The 15,761-nt window shown below is 48.1% G+C and overlaps 1 protein-coding gene across 1 annotated transcript in view; it reads left to right on the forward strand.

The window, feature by feature from the left end:
- LOC114637542 (VPS35 endosomal protein sorting factor-like) overlaps window positions 1–15,488 on the forward strand; it is a gene marked incomplete at its 5' end in the record, with an annotated part of 71,174 nt that extends 55,686 nt beyond the window's left edge. The window contains 4 exons of the mRNA XM_028785747.1: window positions 6,810–6,975; window positions 10,351–10,469; window positions 14,556–14,702; window positions 15,200–15,488. Of these exons, the coding sequence (XP_028641580.1) occupies window positions 6,810–6,975; window positions 10,351–10,469; window positions 14,556–14,702; window positions 15,200–15,298 (531 nt within the window). The remainder of the gene's footprint in view (window positions 1–6,809; window positions 6,976–10,350; window positions 10,470–14,555; window positions 14,703–15,199) is intronic.
- Window positions 15,489–15,761: the final 273 nt, after the last annotated feature.

Genomic DNA, 15,761 nt, shown 5'->3' on the forward strand with positions numbered 1-15,761 from the left:
AAGAAAGAAAGAAAGAAAGAAAGAAAGAAAGAAAGAAAGAAAGAAAGAAAGAAAGAAAGAAAGCAAGCAAGCAAGCATGGTGTAAGCCAGAGCCTCCCTCCCTGGGGTTACATGCTGGTGACCAGAGGGCAGAATCCAGCCCACTGCCACACTTGCTTCCTCTCAAGTCGATGGAAAGCACTTGGAGTGAGTTTTCCACAAAAAAAATGTTAAAGCAAACACAGGTTTGTGGCTTCCCTTGAGGAATCAGCTCCTGCCATTCACATTGGTATTCTATAATCTGTTCAGGTGGCTAGAGCTGGGAGCAGCTGCTCCAAGCACACAGAGTGTGCATCCTCCTCCCCAGCTCCCCTGGGCATTGGAAGATACATTTAAAAACTCATTCCAGATGCCAACCTGGTACATAGGCATTGAGAAAGCACCTTCTGCTGTGAGTAGGACTTTGTTGCTTTTCCTGGTGTCAAAGACTGCACTTTGGTGGGATCCAGGCAATGAAGAGCAACTGCAATCTGAGGCCTGAGGGTGCGTGTGGAGGTCAGAGGTCAACATCAGTATCTTCCTTGGTTTTCTTCCTTGTTTCAGTTCTCGAGACAAGGTCTTTAAATGAGCCTGGAGTTCATCAGTTAGGATAGAATGGTTGGCCAGCGAGCCCAGGGATCTGTCTGTCTCTCATCCCCAGCACTGTTCAGGTAGTGGTGGTACCCATTGCTCCTGGCCTTTCTGTGGGTGCTGGTTATGTAACTCAGGGTCTCATGCTTGTGTAACAAACACTCTACCTACTGAGCAATCTCCCAATTTTGGCCCCAGGAACATGCATTTATTTGGTGCTGTGCCAAAGCCCTTAATGGGTACCTTACATAGCCTCTGAGAACCCTCCCTGAACCCTGTAGGGTAGGAATTAATGAATCTGTTTCGCTTATAGACACACCTGAAACTGAAAAGACTGGGCCTGGGGCTGTGCAGGTTGTTGGTCCTTCACACGTGATGTGAGCCCAGAGTGTCAGCCATACTCTGTTCATTCAAGACTGTCAGGGGTTAGCAGCTCTTCATCTTCTTCAGGAGAGGAAGCGCTAGGACAAAAGCACCTCTGACCTGTTAGTTTACATTCTGTTTTCAATGGCCAGCATCTAACCTCTGTCTAATATATTAAATAGAAAGTTCTAGAAGTGTATATGTTTTCAACTATGTGCCATTCTGCATAGTGTGATGACATATCACCCCATCTGGGACGTGAATCTTTGTGCAGTGGCTCCACCCTGTGTGTGCTATGATCACCTGTCTGTCAGTGAGTGTACACTGCTTTACCTCAGTGCCAAAGCACAGGAATAGTGGTGCTACTGTTTGGGCATCTGCTAGTCTACATTCTATATATTATCTGCCAAAGAGAAGCCCTGAGTGGGTTGAAGTGGAAACTTGAGGGTTCTTTGGAAAGTCAGTCAGATGGTATTTTGCTGGTGCAAACACGTGAAGGAACATTTTGTTAAAGTGGACACAGGCAAGTGTGAAAGGCTAAGGCAGACTTGTGAAGGAATGTTTCACTGAAGCAGACACAGGAGAAAGGAAGTTCTGCTAAAGCAAGCACATGAAAGGACATGTGATGAAGGATTCTTTGCCAACAACACGCATGTTTTGGTCTGGCTTACTTTGCCTAGTTTAGCTGCATTTGTCCAGACTCCATAGAGAGAAACGCACCAAAAACCAAACCAAACCAAACCAAAACCCCAAAACATCTGGTGCTGTACTACAGTTTCTTGCCACTTCCGTGAACTCGGGCTGATTGGGTGCATGTGCTGAGGCAAGACACATGGAGGACATGTGATGTTTGGAGGGTATAACTAGGACTCCATGGAGTGATGGAGAGAGAGCTTGGCTTGCTGGTACAGCTAGCTGGGCAATGCTTATGGGTCTTGAGTCTTCACTGATCTTCACTTCCCTGAGAGAGGCACAGCTGAGAACTTCTACTGGTCACTCTTGCTGACTCCATCCGAGGCTGAGACCTGGCTGTCTCCGCTAGATCATGTCACCTCTGTTGCTAACCCGACTCTATCAAATTGGATTGCTGGTGTATCGGGGAAGTGTTTGCGAATGGATGCCTGTTGACCTGTGAACGGAACTGCCGATTTCCAGACAACACAGACAGGAGTTGCTCCAAAGAGCCTTTCTAAACAGGTCCACTTCCCCATATCCTTTCTTTCCCACTACCTCTGGTAGGTGGTGGGCTACAAGGGAGGTTAAAGTGTTTAAGAACCATCATTAAAAATAGGATTTCAAAACATTAGAAGTTACGGTGGGTCCTTTCTTGTGAAAAGAGAAATGTCTTAGCTTTTGTTACAGATGCTGTTAAATTTATTCTAAGTTACTATTAGTTATTGTTAATTAGTGTAGTCTTGTCAACTTGACATAGTCTAGAATCACCTGGGAAGGTCAAGTTGGCCTGTGGACTCATTTTGGGGAATTATCTCAATTACCTTAATGGAGGTGCAGAAACAGCCATTGTGGGGGGCACCAGCAGGGAATCCTGGACTTAGAAGAGCAGAGGAGCTGAGCAGAGCACTAGTGTGCGTTAATTCACTGGTCTCTGCTCTTGACTGTGGATGTGATGTGACTACCTGCTTCAAGTTTCTGCTGCTTTGACTTCCCCCCAGTGTGGACTTGTAGCCAAATAAACACAGTTCTCCCTTAAGTCATTTTTGTCCGGGCATTCTTTGTCACAACAGCAGGAAAGGAACTAAGAAACTTACTGTGTCTGATTTGTAAGTTAAACTTTATCATGTATGTAAGTGTAAGAAAAAATAGTGTCAGTAGGGTTAGATACTAGTGTGGTTTCTGGAGTGGTTGGAGTCTAGCCTCCAAGGGTTAAGAGGGAGGTTCCATGTGAGAAGCCAAGGCCAAGAGGTGATCAGATGAGCCAGGATCATGATTTTGCATGAAAAAGCTGCCCCTCCCATGTTTACCTTGTTCAGACTGGTTTCCTCTCCTGTGACAGCTTTTCGTGTGTTTTTCTGCGTGTTGGGAGGGGGTTACTGTTTGAGAGTTGGAGTTTACTATGGTAGCAACCTGAAACAAGAGCTCTCTACTCTTAAGTAAGCTTTTAGAAGGGCTGTATACTCACTGACCTTATGGAAAATGGTGCCCAGTAGATCTTGGGTGTGTTTCCTTTGCTTAATTAGAATTGGAAATTTAGACTTGTTGGTCCCTAACTCCCCATTCTTCTTCCCACCCTTTGTAACAGCCATTCACCACTAATTAGACAGTTTTAGATTTCTCTAAATAAACTCAGGCAGTGCTTATACTTGTGACTAGTCTGTTTCCCTTAGCCTAAGTTCTCAAGCTTCATTCACTTTGTCACGTCCTACAGACTTTACTGTTGAAGGTTCCCTACCTCCCGCTGTGTGCATAGACTTCCTTTTTCTATGCAGAAACAGTAGGTGGTTCCCCCACCTTAGTAGTGTTGCCATAGACACAAGTATGCTAGTATCTCTTCCAGAACCTGGATGGCTACCCAGACTGTACTGGTAGTTCATGTAGTACCTACAGCAAGCCAATTGACTGAGGGCATATGGAGGCCCCAGTATTATATATGGGGCTCAAGAGAGGAGTTCAGTTGTTCAGGGATATAGAGTAGGTGGCTCTCAGTTTTGATTGACAGGCTTGAATTATGTACGTTTTTGCTCATGTGCATGTCCCTTCCCAGAATCCATCATATTTTAATCATATGCATATTTGATATGTATGGTCAAAAGGGAGTAAATAGGATATTTTCCCTAAAAGTTCACATAGGGAACAGTTTGTTTTACTTTGCATGCAACTAAGCAAGTTTGGACTTGATGGTTCTCTACCTTTCATACCTGGATAGAAAGTATTCACAAAAGGGGAGTTTTTGATGGTTTTCAGGGGAGAAGAGATTGATTTATTTCATTGTTTGGAGTGGTATGTACACACAGGTTGGTGGGGGGCTGTTCTAGGTTGTCAGCAGGGTTGCTAAGTGTGTTGTTAGAAGGGGTGTGTACAGTTCCCACCAAGTGGAGTTCAAGGTTGCTAAGTTATTCCCTATGCTTCACTGCTGTCTGTAGACACCTTCTTTGTACAGTGGAACAGATATCTCATTAGCATCCTTTAGCAGGATGAATAGAGTAGAATTGGCACAGCAAGTTCAGCATCTTGGCTTCAGAGCCCTAAGTTTGTGTTGGGATTTGTAGGAACTAGGAATGTTAGGACCTGCTCTCTGATCACTGAGACTGCAGTGGGGAGGTACGATTTCTTGTCCTCATTAAAAGACACTACAGTGACAGCAAGATGTCCACATTCTCCTTCACCCATTCCTTTCCCTCATCCTAGTCCATGACCATCTCCTAATCTGGGAATAGAGGAAGTGCTCCCCAAGAGGAAGTCAGGCTTAATATCAAACACAATTAAATCCATCTGTAAGAAGTGCCAGGCACTACAGGGACATCTTAGTACCTCACTCTTGGGGGTTGGGTTCTTTTGTGGTTTTAGGAGTTGTTGGCACACACACACACACACACACACACACACACAGAGGAGTCACCAAGGAGGACTCCAGATCACTGCTGATTGGTTTTGTGAGGATGGTGGGAGGTTCTACCTGAAGATCAAAGGCCAGATGACCTTCCAGGTGATCAGAGAAGCCATGCCCAAGAAGGTCGCTTTCAGCTGAGACTAGAAGGAAAATGAACTCTTCGTGGGAGGTGCTCCAAGGCAGGGAACACTGTGAAAATGAACGCCTAAAGGGAGGATAGGGTGCAGTGCATGCCAGAGCCACTGGGATTCATGAGGCCAGCAAACCTGCCCTGGGAAGTGTGGAGACACAGGCACCTGCTCTGACAGCCTCCTCCTATCTGCTGGAGCTATCTCTCCGGTCTCACCTTCCCACCCCAGGGGCCCTTCTCTCCTGCTGTGCTCCCAGCCCATTGGTGTTCTGGCTCCTTTGCACCCACCCGGCCCTTGCTTACATTCACTTAACCTTATATCCTTCTTCTGAAGAACCAGTCAGCAGTTCATTAATGTTCACTCAAAACATTGAACTGAAGTGGACAGTGACCCACAGAGAAGTGAAAGGTCATCAGCCAGTAAGTGACCCTGCCAGGACTCGAATGCACTGTTGCCCTCTTTGGTGCAGCATCATGGACATAATCTGTCACCATTTTGGCTATGAGCTGAAGCCTGCAGAAGTGCTCACCCCAAACCATTCCCCGAATTCCGTTGCCCATGGCCCCACCTCTCTGAAAGTGTGTTCATTGTTCTCCCACAGGGTGGGAACATGAGTGCTGACATGAAGTTGCTAAAATATTCAGACTGTGATCTATTCCCAAGGCTGGTTCTTAAATTAAAAAAATGTATTTTAGTACCCACATAGCCGCACCAAATAGCCTAGTTAGAAACAGCTGCAAGCAGAGGAAGGCAGCGATGAGCTACAGCTGGGTCCGACTAGCAGGCAGCCTTGTCTGGGTGGTTCAGATATACACAGCTCACATTGTTTGGGTGTCTGAGAATCATGTATCTTCTTGCTGATACAAGAAATACAAAAAGGGCTTCCTGAGCCAGTGAGATGGCTCAGCAGGTAATGACACCTGCCACCAAGCCTGAGTACTAGAATTCAATCCTCTGTACCCACCTTGTAGTAAGAGCCAACTCCCTAAAGTTGTCCTGACAGTGTACACACACACACACACACACACACACACACACACACACACACACACGTAAATAAATGTAATTTTAAGGGAGACTGGCTTCCTAGCCGTCAGTGCTGGGAAAGTGGCTTCGGGAGACTTTTCTGACTCCAGCCCATTCAGCCAATGGGAGACACAGCCCACAAACCAGAGTGCGTGAAGACACCCATGCTCAGTACCTGTCACCTCAGGATTGATCCCCAGCCATGCTTTGCCAATGGCCACACCCCTCCATGCAAAGCTGCATCTTGTGGCAGGCAGCCTCCAGCTACAGGTCTTCAGCTCTCAGCAGTACCCTGCCTGCACCTTACTCTTTCAGCCTGGGATAATAATGGCATCCTACTGGTACCAGGCCCTGTTGCCTGGCCTCATGCTGGCCCCAGCTGTGCAAATAATCCTCCCCTTCTCCTTCTTTTCTTAACCTGTTTGAGAGTTTGCTGCCAGGACCCAGTGCTGTGCCCGGGCTAGGAGGAGTGCTGGGCATTTATTTCCCTCAAGTAAGGACTCTAGGTAGTTTCAGCAGGAGAGCCACACCTTGGGAATGGTACCAAAGCTGCTTGCCTTTTTACATGGCATCCCTTTTTGGAAAGATTCTGTGTAGTGTCTGAGAAACACACATTGCTCTAACTTTGAGTGGTCCCTTGGGTTTTCCCTCTCATAGAAGGAGCCTAGATAACCCTTGCTGTAGGTGAGCATTCTTGGGAGTGGGACTCTACTTAAAGTTAGTGCAGTGGCTTCTAGTATGTCATCTTCTGAGGACCCACAGTATCTTTTTGTGATTAGACACATGTGACTTATTTCTACCACTGCGCATGGGAAATAAAGGAGAGGTCATGGAAGCACCGGCCATTGGGCTGACAGGTAGTTGCCTGTTGTTTCTTGGACCCAAAAGTGAGGCTGTTGTTCATGCCCCCAACCTCAAATGTGTGATCAGTGAGTAAGCTGCATCTTGTCATGTTCTCTCTGTGTTGTTTGCCTAGGCTCATGAGTGACCCTGCCCTTATGAAGCAACGGGCATTGTAATTTCAGCGCCTGCTTAAGGGAAGTGCCAGCTTAGTGGGTGTTTTAGCTGATCTGTTGGGCTTATCTGTCATTTTTTTTTTCTTTCTCCACCAGGATCATCCAGAACATGGAGTCCTATTTCTGGTTCGAGAACTTCTCAACGTGATCCAGGACTACACCTGGGATGACAGTAGCGATGACAAAATCCGAATCTACACCTCTGTCCTGCACCTGCTGTCTGCCATGAGCCAGGACACCTACCTTTACCACATAGACAAAGGTAGCAGTGTCCTGACCAGCCCTCAGCATTGCCTCCCCCGCTAACCCCCCATTTCACGGGCAGCAAAGGGCTGTCTCACCGTCTCTTCTTGTGTTTGTGTGCACATGAGTTGCATGGACATATCTGTGTGTGTGCACATAGAGGCCGAGCTTGGCCCTGAGAGTCTTCCTTAATCACTCTTCACCTGATTTTGAAGACAGGGCTTCTGAATGAATCTGGAGCTCACCCATCAATCTAGCTAACCTGGCTGGCTAATGACCTCCAAAGATTTGCTAGTCTGTGCAAGCCCACCACAACCCTGGGGTGCATTGTGACAAGTACACCTACTATGTGTAGGGTTATAGGCTCAGGTCTTCATGTTTGTCCAGCAAGCACATTACCCACTGAGCTGTATCTCTAGCCAGGGTCTCTTGTATTCTGGTCTCAAACTCACTTTATAGCTGAAGATGACTTTGACCCCATTTTGTTTGTTTGTTCTCACTCTGTAGCTTTGGCTGCCTCTATGTCCCTAGACCTTGGACTCTTGATACCCCCATCTATACCCAGAGTGATGGAGTTATAGGCATGCATCACCATGCCCAGTTAATGCAGTGCTGGGGCTTCAAGCGTTAGGCAAGGCCTCCTCTATCAGCTTGATCGATCTCTTAGTCCAGGAGTCTGTATTCCTGCACCACTTTCTATCCTCAATTTAGAGTCCCCAGGAAGAGGCCTGAAGATTTGTAGGATCAGTGTTTTGTGGTGATGGAAATAGAACTCAGGACCTTATATGTGCTAGGCAAGTTCTGGGCCGTGCACCGTCTGCCCAGCACTTGTGTGTGTGTGTGTGTCTGTGTGTGTGTGTGTGTGTGTGTGTGTGTGTGTCTGTCCGTTTGTCTGTCTGGGTATGTGCATATATGTGTGGAGGACAGAGATTGATGTCAAGTGTCTTTATACTTTCCAGTTGTTTTTGAGACAGAGTCTCTAACTGAAGCTAGAGCTCGCCATTGGCTTGACTGGCTGGCCAGTGAACTCTGGTGTCCACCTATTTCTGTCCTCTTTGTCCTTTACTACAGTTACAGACATGGACAACCACACCTGGCTTTCTCACATAGAGATCCAAATGTGGGTTTTATTCTTGTGTGTCTGGCACTGAGTCATTGTCTCAGCTCCTAAAGGGGACTCTTTTTTCTTTTTAGACAGGAACTTACTATGTAGACTGGGTTGGCCTGGAATTCACAGGGTTCTGCCTCTGCCTCCTTAAAGGTGTGCACTACTATGCCAGGTTCCAAAGAGTAGTTTCTTAAAGTTCCAAGGCCTGGCTTTCCTTGGTCTTGGAATGTGTCTCTTGAACATCTTCCCATTTCTGTAGCCCACATCCAGGGACTGTTTCTGTGCAATGTCTGAGAGATTGTGACATACCCCAAAATAGGACGTTCTCCCTCCACCCACTCCCACCCACTCCTACCCCCTCCACATCTGCAAGTGGACCCTTTTGTTTTTTGTTCTTCATTTGTACAACAGTATCAAATTGAAGGCCCTTCTGTGTTTCTCACAGATATTGTCTCCTCTGAACTGTGGGTGAGATGAGATCCTCCTCAGGTGTTCCTTAGAGAGTAGTAACATAAGGGTACCAGGAAATCACAGCTGCATCCCAGCAGATAAACTGAGAGCCTATTAACTTCCTCCCTAAATGACTGGATTACTGCTCTGTGCCCCACCCTCAGACCTGGGCATGGCCACTAGACTTATCAGATGGCACACATTTACCTCTTACTGGCATTGATCTCTTCTTCTGTCACCTAGACACTTGGCCTAACAACACTGTACCCAGCCATGGGGACATGCATTTTGGGCATTGGAGTGGAAGAAGTTAAAGGATTGGCTGAGAAAACAGGAGTAGCCATGTGAGCATGGAGGAAACACAAGCTCTGAGAGGCAGAAGCTGTGTTCTGTTGTTTGTGCAGGCCGGTGCTAGCTAGCCAAGAGGAAGGATAGGGGAGGTGGCTCAGTTGGTGAAGCACATGCCACTCAAGCATGCAGACCTCTCAAATGCCGAGACAGGTGATCCCTGAGGCTTACTGGGCAGCCAGCCTCGGCTAACGAGTGGTTTCTGTGCCACTGAGAGACCTTATTGTAAATAAATAAATAAATAAATAAATAAGCAAGCAAGCTGGGCAGCTCCTGAGAAATGACACTCGGGATTTATCTCTGGCCTCCAAATGCATGTGGAGATGAGAGTGTAATGTTAGAGCTCCACCTGACAGGCACATTCTACCCCTAGTCCTGCACAAACAAAAACATACAACTGAAGTGTTCACAGTGGAGACTGGCAGAACTGCTCTGGGCCCCATGCAGGGGATGACCCTAGTCATCATAGACAAAGTTGCAGAGCTGTCCTCTGATAAGCAGATTGTCTGAGATTTATTGCTGAGGTGAAAACCCAAATGACCACTGTAGACTGCACGGTGTCCACCCTGTCCTGCAGAGACCATGTTCTTTGAAAGAGGGAAAGAAGAGGAAGCTGTACTTGAGCCACCCTTAGCTGAACTGGTCTTTCTCTAGGCTGTGGTTGTCACAGGAGGTGGCCAAACAGAGGCTCTGTTAAAGAGCTAGGCGTGGTGGCTCACACTTGTAGTTCTAGCACTTTGAGGCAGGAGGGTTGCCGTGAGTTAAAGGCCAGCCTGAGTTACAGAGTGATTTCTAAGCTAGCTTGAAAGACAGAGAGAGGAAGGAGACACTGTCAGGTGTAGAAGCTTTGGGAGTAGTTGGACCGTGGACCATGATGGTAGGCATGAGTCAGAAAGTGGTTGACTGTTCCTATAGCACTCTTGCCACTGTTGGCTCTGTTGGGCATGTCAGTCATTATTGTAGCTGTCAGGGTTCACATCTGGGTAGGATTGTTGAATACTTGTCCTCTCTGGAAGTATAAATAGAACCTTCTAGGAACTATAAAGCTAGCCAGTTGGTTTTAAGGATCCCAGGGCAGGCAGCTGGGTGCAGTGGTAAGTGCTTGGGCTTTGGAATCAGACTACCCAGCTTAACATCTTAGCTAGGCTAGCTTCTGAGCCTCAGTTTCCCTACTCATTGAAGATGTCTATGCCATCCCTTCCTAGTGCTGGTTTTGTGGACCCTCCTATAACACAGAGAGAGTGTTTGTCACAGTACCTGGTAGCTACTGAGAGGGTCACTATGATTATTACTGTTCCTTTCAGGCATGGCCAGTGGGGGGTGGGGGGTGTGGGGTGGGGATGACTTCCACACTGCTGGCTTCGGGCCAGATGATAGCTATCTTAGTGAATCCCAAAGCGAGTGGGTCATCTTGGCCCATAAAACCCTGCAGGCCTTACTGCCATCTGCCAGTCCCATGTGACATGCTGCTCGTGTTTGTTTACCCAGTTGACTCCAATGACAGCCTGTACGGGGGAGACTCCAAGTTCTTGGCTGAGAACAGCAAGCTGTGTGAGGCAGTGATGGCTCAGATCCTGGAGCACCTGAAAACCCTGGCCAAGGACGAGGTGGGTACCCGCCCTCTCCACCTCTTTACAATCTCTGGAAGCCACACGGGGGGCGGTTACCAAGTGGTCCACTGTGAGAGGGAAACAAATGGGACTGAAGTGTGGTTCCTGGTACTTTAGGCGCTTGGCCTTGGCTGTTCTCTGTATCACAGTGCTCCTCAACACCCGATTTCTGCTCACTCTAGTCTCTGGTACCCATGAGTCTGCTCTCAACCTGCAAGGTTGGTTCTCTCTCCCCCTTCCCTCTCCCCCCTCAATATTATGTATCAATTAGAAACAAACAAAAAAGCTGGGCACAGTGGCACATTCCTATTAATCTAGCATTCGGAGGCTAAGGCAGGATGGTTACTGGTTGTCTTAACCAGTGGTCTGGGGATATATCCCAGTGTTGCTAGCCTAGCATGCACAAGGCCCTGGTTTTAATCCCAGCACAGCATAAAACAGTGTGGTGTAGATACCTGTGATCCCATCATTTAGGAGTGGGAGCAGGAAGGTTAAGAGTTAAAGATCGTCCTCTCCTGCACTGAGAGTTTGGATTCAGCGTAGACTACATGAGGCTGTGACTAAAAAAAAAAAAAAAATCGAGGCTAGCCAGGTATGGTGCTGTGTGCCTCCCAAGTGTCCCAGCCCTTGGGAGGCAGAGGCAGGCAGATCTCTATGAGTTCAAAGCCAGACTGGTCTACATACTGAGTTCTGGGATAGCCAGGGCTACAAAGAGAGACCTTGTCTCAATGAATGCATGCATGCATGAGAGGCTGCAGAGATGGCTTAGCAGTTAAGAGCACTTGTCACTCTTCAAGAGGACCCAGGTTTGGTTCCTAGCACCCACGTGGTGGCTTACAACCATCCATTTCAGGGGATCAAACACCTTCCGATATATATACAAACACCTAGCCAAAATATCCATATGTAAATACAATAAATATCTAAAATAACATAAAAAATTAAGTATCAAGGGAGGGACTGTGTAGAGAACTGACAGTGAGTGTAACTGAACCTAACCCACTGTCTTCCATTTCAGAACACCCCATTTCAGCTCTCCAGTGGGTAACATAAGGGCCAGGGTGCCCAGCCTGCTGCTGCCCAGCCTGCTGCTGCCCAGCCTGCTGTCACCCAGGTGGTGGGCTGGTTCCTGCAGTTGGGAGCCCAGTACATAAGTATCCCTGTTTGTCCCATACCCTAATTCTGGGAACCATCCTGGTACCAAAATTGTCAAAGTCACACAAAGGATTGAATTCTGCTTTAATCGTGGACTAGGAAAAATTGTTTGGGTGTGGGGGTTGGGACCTGTGTCAGGTCCCTAGAGCTTCCTGGAAATGACAGTTCTCACAGGAAAAGAGCTCTTCCCCCACCCCCTATTAAAAACCTGTAGAGAGCCTAGGGCATGCGAGGCACTATCTGGCTTCCCTTGAGCACAGTTGCCCTTCTGTCTTTACTGTCTGCCAGCGTGCCTTCACATCTCCAACACATCTCAAGTAATGTCGTTTATAATGGGCTGTGGCGCTGGGCAGTGGTGGCACCTGGGAGGCAGAGGCAGGTGGATTTCTGAGTTTGAGGCCAGCCTGGTCTACAGAGTGAGTTCCAGGACAGCCAGGACTACACAGAGAAACCATGTCTCAAAAAACCAACAAACAAAACAAAACAAAAAACCAATATAATGGGCTGTGGCATTGGAAACCCAAATTGAGTGTTTTAGGATAAAATGTTATTGGGGACTTTGATGGAGGAGGAAGAGCCAGTTAGAGTCTGTGCAGTATGACTGCTTAAAACCCTCATTCTCTGCAATGAAATGTAGTTGAAAGATCTCTCTCCGGGGAGACTCTAATATTTGAAGTTGAATTTTCTGAGCTTAATTCTCTAAGGAAGCAGAAAGGAATCGCTCTGTTGCCCCAGGCACCAGAAGGGAATGGGTGTCAAAGGGAAGCAGCCTGGGTTGACCTGATGACACCCATGAGACCAGAGCAGGTCACAGCTGACCAGTCAGCAAGTCACATCCAGGAGGTGCCAGTGGCCCTTCCTGCCAGGATACTTCTGCTTCCCATGGGGCTGGTCACCCACAGAAAGACCTGCTCCTCTGCCACATTCCTCACGTGGCTCAGTGCTTCCCACCGCGGTGCCACTCAGCAGAGAACAGGCAGCAGCAAGAGTGTGAGTTCTGGAGTTGGGCAGTCTGAACTCAGGCCTTTCTTCTGAGCCTACTTCCGAACTCGAGAAGCTTGCTTGCAGAGTGCATGTGTTTGCACTTCAGTGCCATGGCAACCAATGGCCACCACTTACTAGCAGCTTCAGACAGCACCCATCTGTGGTTGGGTGTGTGTCAGGGTCAGAAGTCAGTACTGGCTGGGCTGGTGTCTCTGTTCCATGAGGCCAAAGTCAAGGTGTTTACTGATTTGATTCTTACTAGGGGGGCACAGGGAAGAACCCACATCAGTCTAATTGTGGTCTGTGGAAATGTCCTTGTTGGCTGTTGACCAAGTTTTCCTGGGTCTTGGCCTCCTCCTTCCATCTTGAAAGCCAAGAGGGTTAAATTCTTGGGCTTTGAGTCTGTCTGACTTACTTTCTGCCTTGCCTTTCTTTCCCCTCCACATGGGTGCCTGTGTGTGCATATATATATGAACACCGGAAGTCAGATTTGGGTAGTATTCTTCAGGAGCCAGCCATCTTATTTCTTTGAAGATGTGTATCTTCATTGACCCGAGGCTTATCAATGCCACTGGGCTAGCTGGCTGACCCATGAACCCCAGAGATCCTCCTGTCTCCCACTGGAATTACAAGTGTGTGTCACCACACACATTTTTATGTGGGTGTTGGGGATCCAGCTGAGGGCCTTGTCCTTGTTGGCTTTTCTTTACCATCTTTCCCTGCTTGTCTCTGACTCTGGCCAGACCTTTATTCTGCCCTTGAAAAGCTCCCCCACTAGATTGGGCCTACTAGACAGCTCATTTTCACCTGCACTTCCCTTTCAGCAGCACCCGCATGGTTGCTGTACCAGTAGCCAGAGGACAGAATGTTGGAGCAGTTCTAGAAGGCTGCCCAGCATAGGCTATGAATGTTCCTGCCACAGGGATGTGAAGTGTGTGGAGCAAAGGTACTAGCGTATCTTAGTATCAGTACCCATTAGCTGCCATGGAGCAGAGCAGGCACACATGGTCCTGGTAGCACTATTTGCCAGGACTGCAAAGTTTACACAGCAAAGGCCCTGGGACTTCAGAGCTCTGCATGGCAGTGGCCACCATCCTGTGACATCTGGTTCCATGGCATCCTGAGACAGCAGATGGCCACCTGTAGATGTGGCTTTCTCTGTGCCCTTTCACCTGAGCAGTCACTGCAGTACTGTTTATTTTCCCCATTTTCTCTGCCATTCATGGTCATGTATGGTTAAAAGTTTGTTTAGTGAGGTACTTCACAGATCATCCAACAAAGCAGGATTCCAGAAAGGCCTGTGTTACAGCGTCAGCAGGTTCTTTGTTCTTTGACTTTTGGAGATGGGGTTTCATATAGCTCAGTCTGGCCTCGAACTTCCTCTGGAGTTGAAGATGACTTGGAACTCCTGACCCTCCTGCCTATCCCTCCTGAGGCTGGGGTTAGGTGTGCACTACCTTGCTGTGCAATTGGTGTGTCTTGTAAATGCAGGACCTGGGCCTCTGTTCAGGAGCTGTGCTGGTTAGGATCAGCAACCGTTAACTACAGCATTCAGAAGCTTGAGCCATGGCAGAGAGCCATGAGGAATCCTTTGGGCTTGACTTGTGCTCTCCTAACCAACCAGGGTACTGGCCAGGGGCTACTGGGCCTCTCCTAACCAGGGTGCCAGCCAGGGGCTGCTGGGCCTCTCCTAACCAGAGTGACAGCCAGAGACTGCTGGGCCTCTCCTAACCAGGGTGCCGGCCAGGGGCTCAGCAGAGCTCAGTGCTTGTGGTGCCTCTGTCCTCACTCACTGTAGTATAGAGCTCACCACTATTTTACAGGTGTGGTGGGTGGGCTCAGCAAACACATGGCAAAGCTGCCATAACAACCCTACCCAGAACATCTGCACTGAGCCCATCCAGTGTGCCAGGACAAGGTCATATCCTCTCTTCTCTCTTCTAGGCCCTGAAGCGACAGAGCTTGCTGGGCCTCTCCTTCTTCAATAGCATCCTAGCCCATGGGGACCTTCGTAACAACAAGCTGAACCAACTGTCTGTCAACCTGTGGCACCTGGCACAGAGACACGGCTGTGCAGACACAAGAACCATGGTAAGCACTAGGTCCCTGCTAGCCAGAGCGACATTGACCTTGGCACAGCATCAGCAGTATCTTCAGGGGCCGTCACCTCTGAGATGGGTGCCAGACCCAAAAATTCTTTTGGGTGACTTCCTTCTGTTAGAAAACATTCCTAGACACCCCCTATCAGTTTTTACTGAGAATGCAAAATGTCACCCACTTTTGGCCACAACCAAGTCTGAATCTTTTCCTGAGACAAGTCTCAAGTAGCAGCTCAGGCTATCCTTAAACTTGTGATCCCCCTGCCTTTACCTAGCTTTTCTGGTGCTGGGGATGAAACCCAGGGTTTTGTGCATATAAGCACTCTGCCAACTGAGCTGTGTCCAGGCCTGACTGAATTTAATGATACCCAGAGGAGATGCCCTGTTTTCAGCTAGGCAGGTTAAGCTCACTTAGAGGCAATTCACAAGAGGCTCTGGCCGCAGGTCAGAGCCTCAAAGGCAAATCCAAGCTGGACCTGTTCTTTCTAGGTGAAAACTCTGGACTACATCAAGAAGCGAAGCAAGCAACCCGACATGAATCATCTGTCAGAGCTGGCCCTGAGGCTCCCTCTGCAAACCAGGACCTGAGAGCTTGCCCTTCAGGAGCCCCAGTGCCACATCCTGGAAGATCGGCTTGGCTGCCATTAACCCTTCCTGGAATTTAGGTTTTGTTATTTTTACTTTTATACAGATTGGTTTTAAGCTTTTGCCTTCTACTTGGCTATTTTGACAGCAGAAGGGGAATTGACAGAGCATTAAAACCCAGTCTTGTTCTTTAGATAGCAGTGTCTTGGTGTGTGTTGGCAAGGCTTCTGGTTCTCAGCCCCTGGGATCTGTGGCCACTACCAGAGAGCAGCTAAGGGTGCAGGACTTTCTTTTCTGAAGGGTGTTTTCATTTGCTGAAAAGCAGCCACCAGCTGCACATCACACTCTTAGGTTAGGGACAGTGTCCTATAAAACAACTTGGGGAATAGTAAGTGTCAGCTTGCCCACTGACTCTTTTCCAACTACAGGTAGCACATTTGAATTTAGAATACAGGGTCACATCTGA

The sequence above is a fragment of the Grammomys surdaster genome, unplaced genomic scaffold (assembly GCF_004785775.1).
Source record: "Grammomys surdaster isolate TR1022 unplaced genomic scaffold, NIH_TR_1.0 125344, whole genome shotgun sequence".
NCBI classification, from domain to species: Eukaryota; Metazoa; Chordata; class Mammalia; order Rodentia; family Muridae; genus Grammomys; species Grammomys surdaster.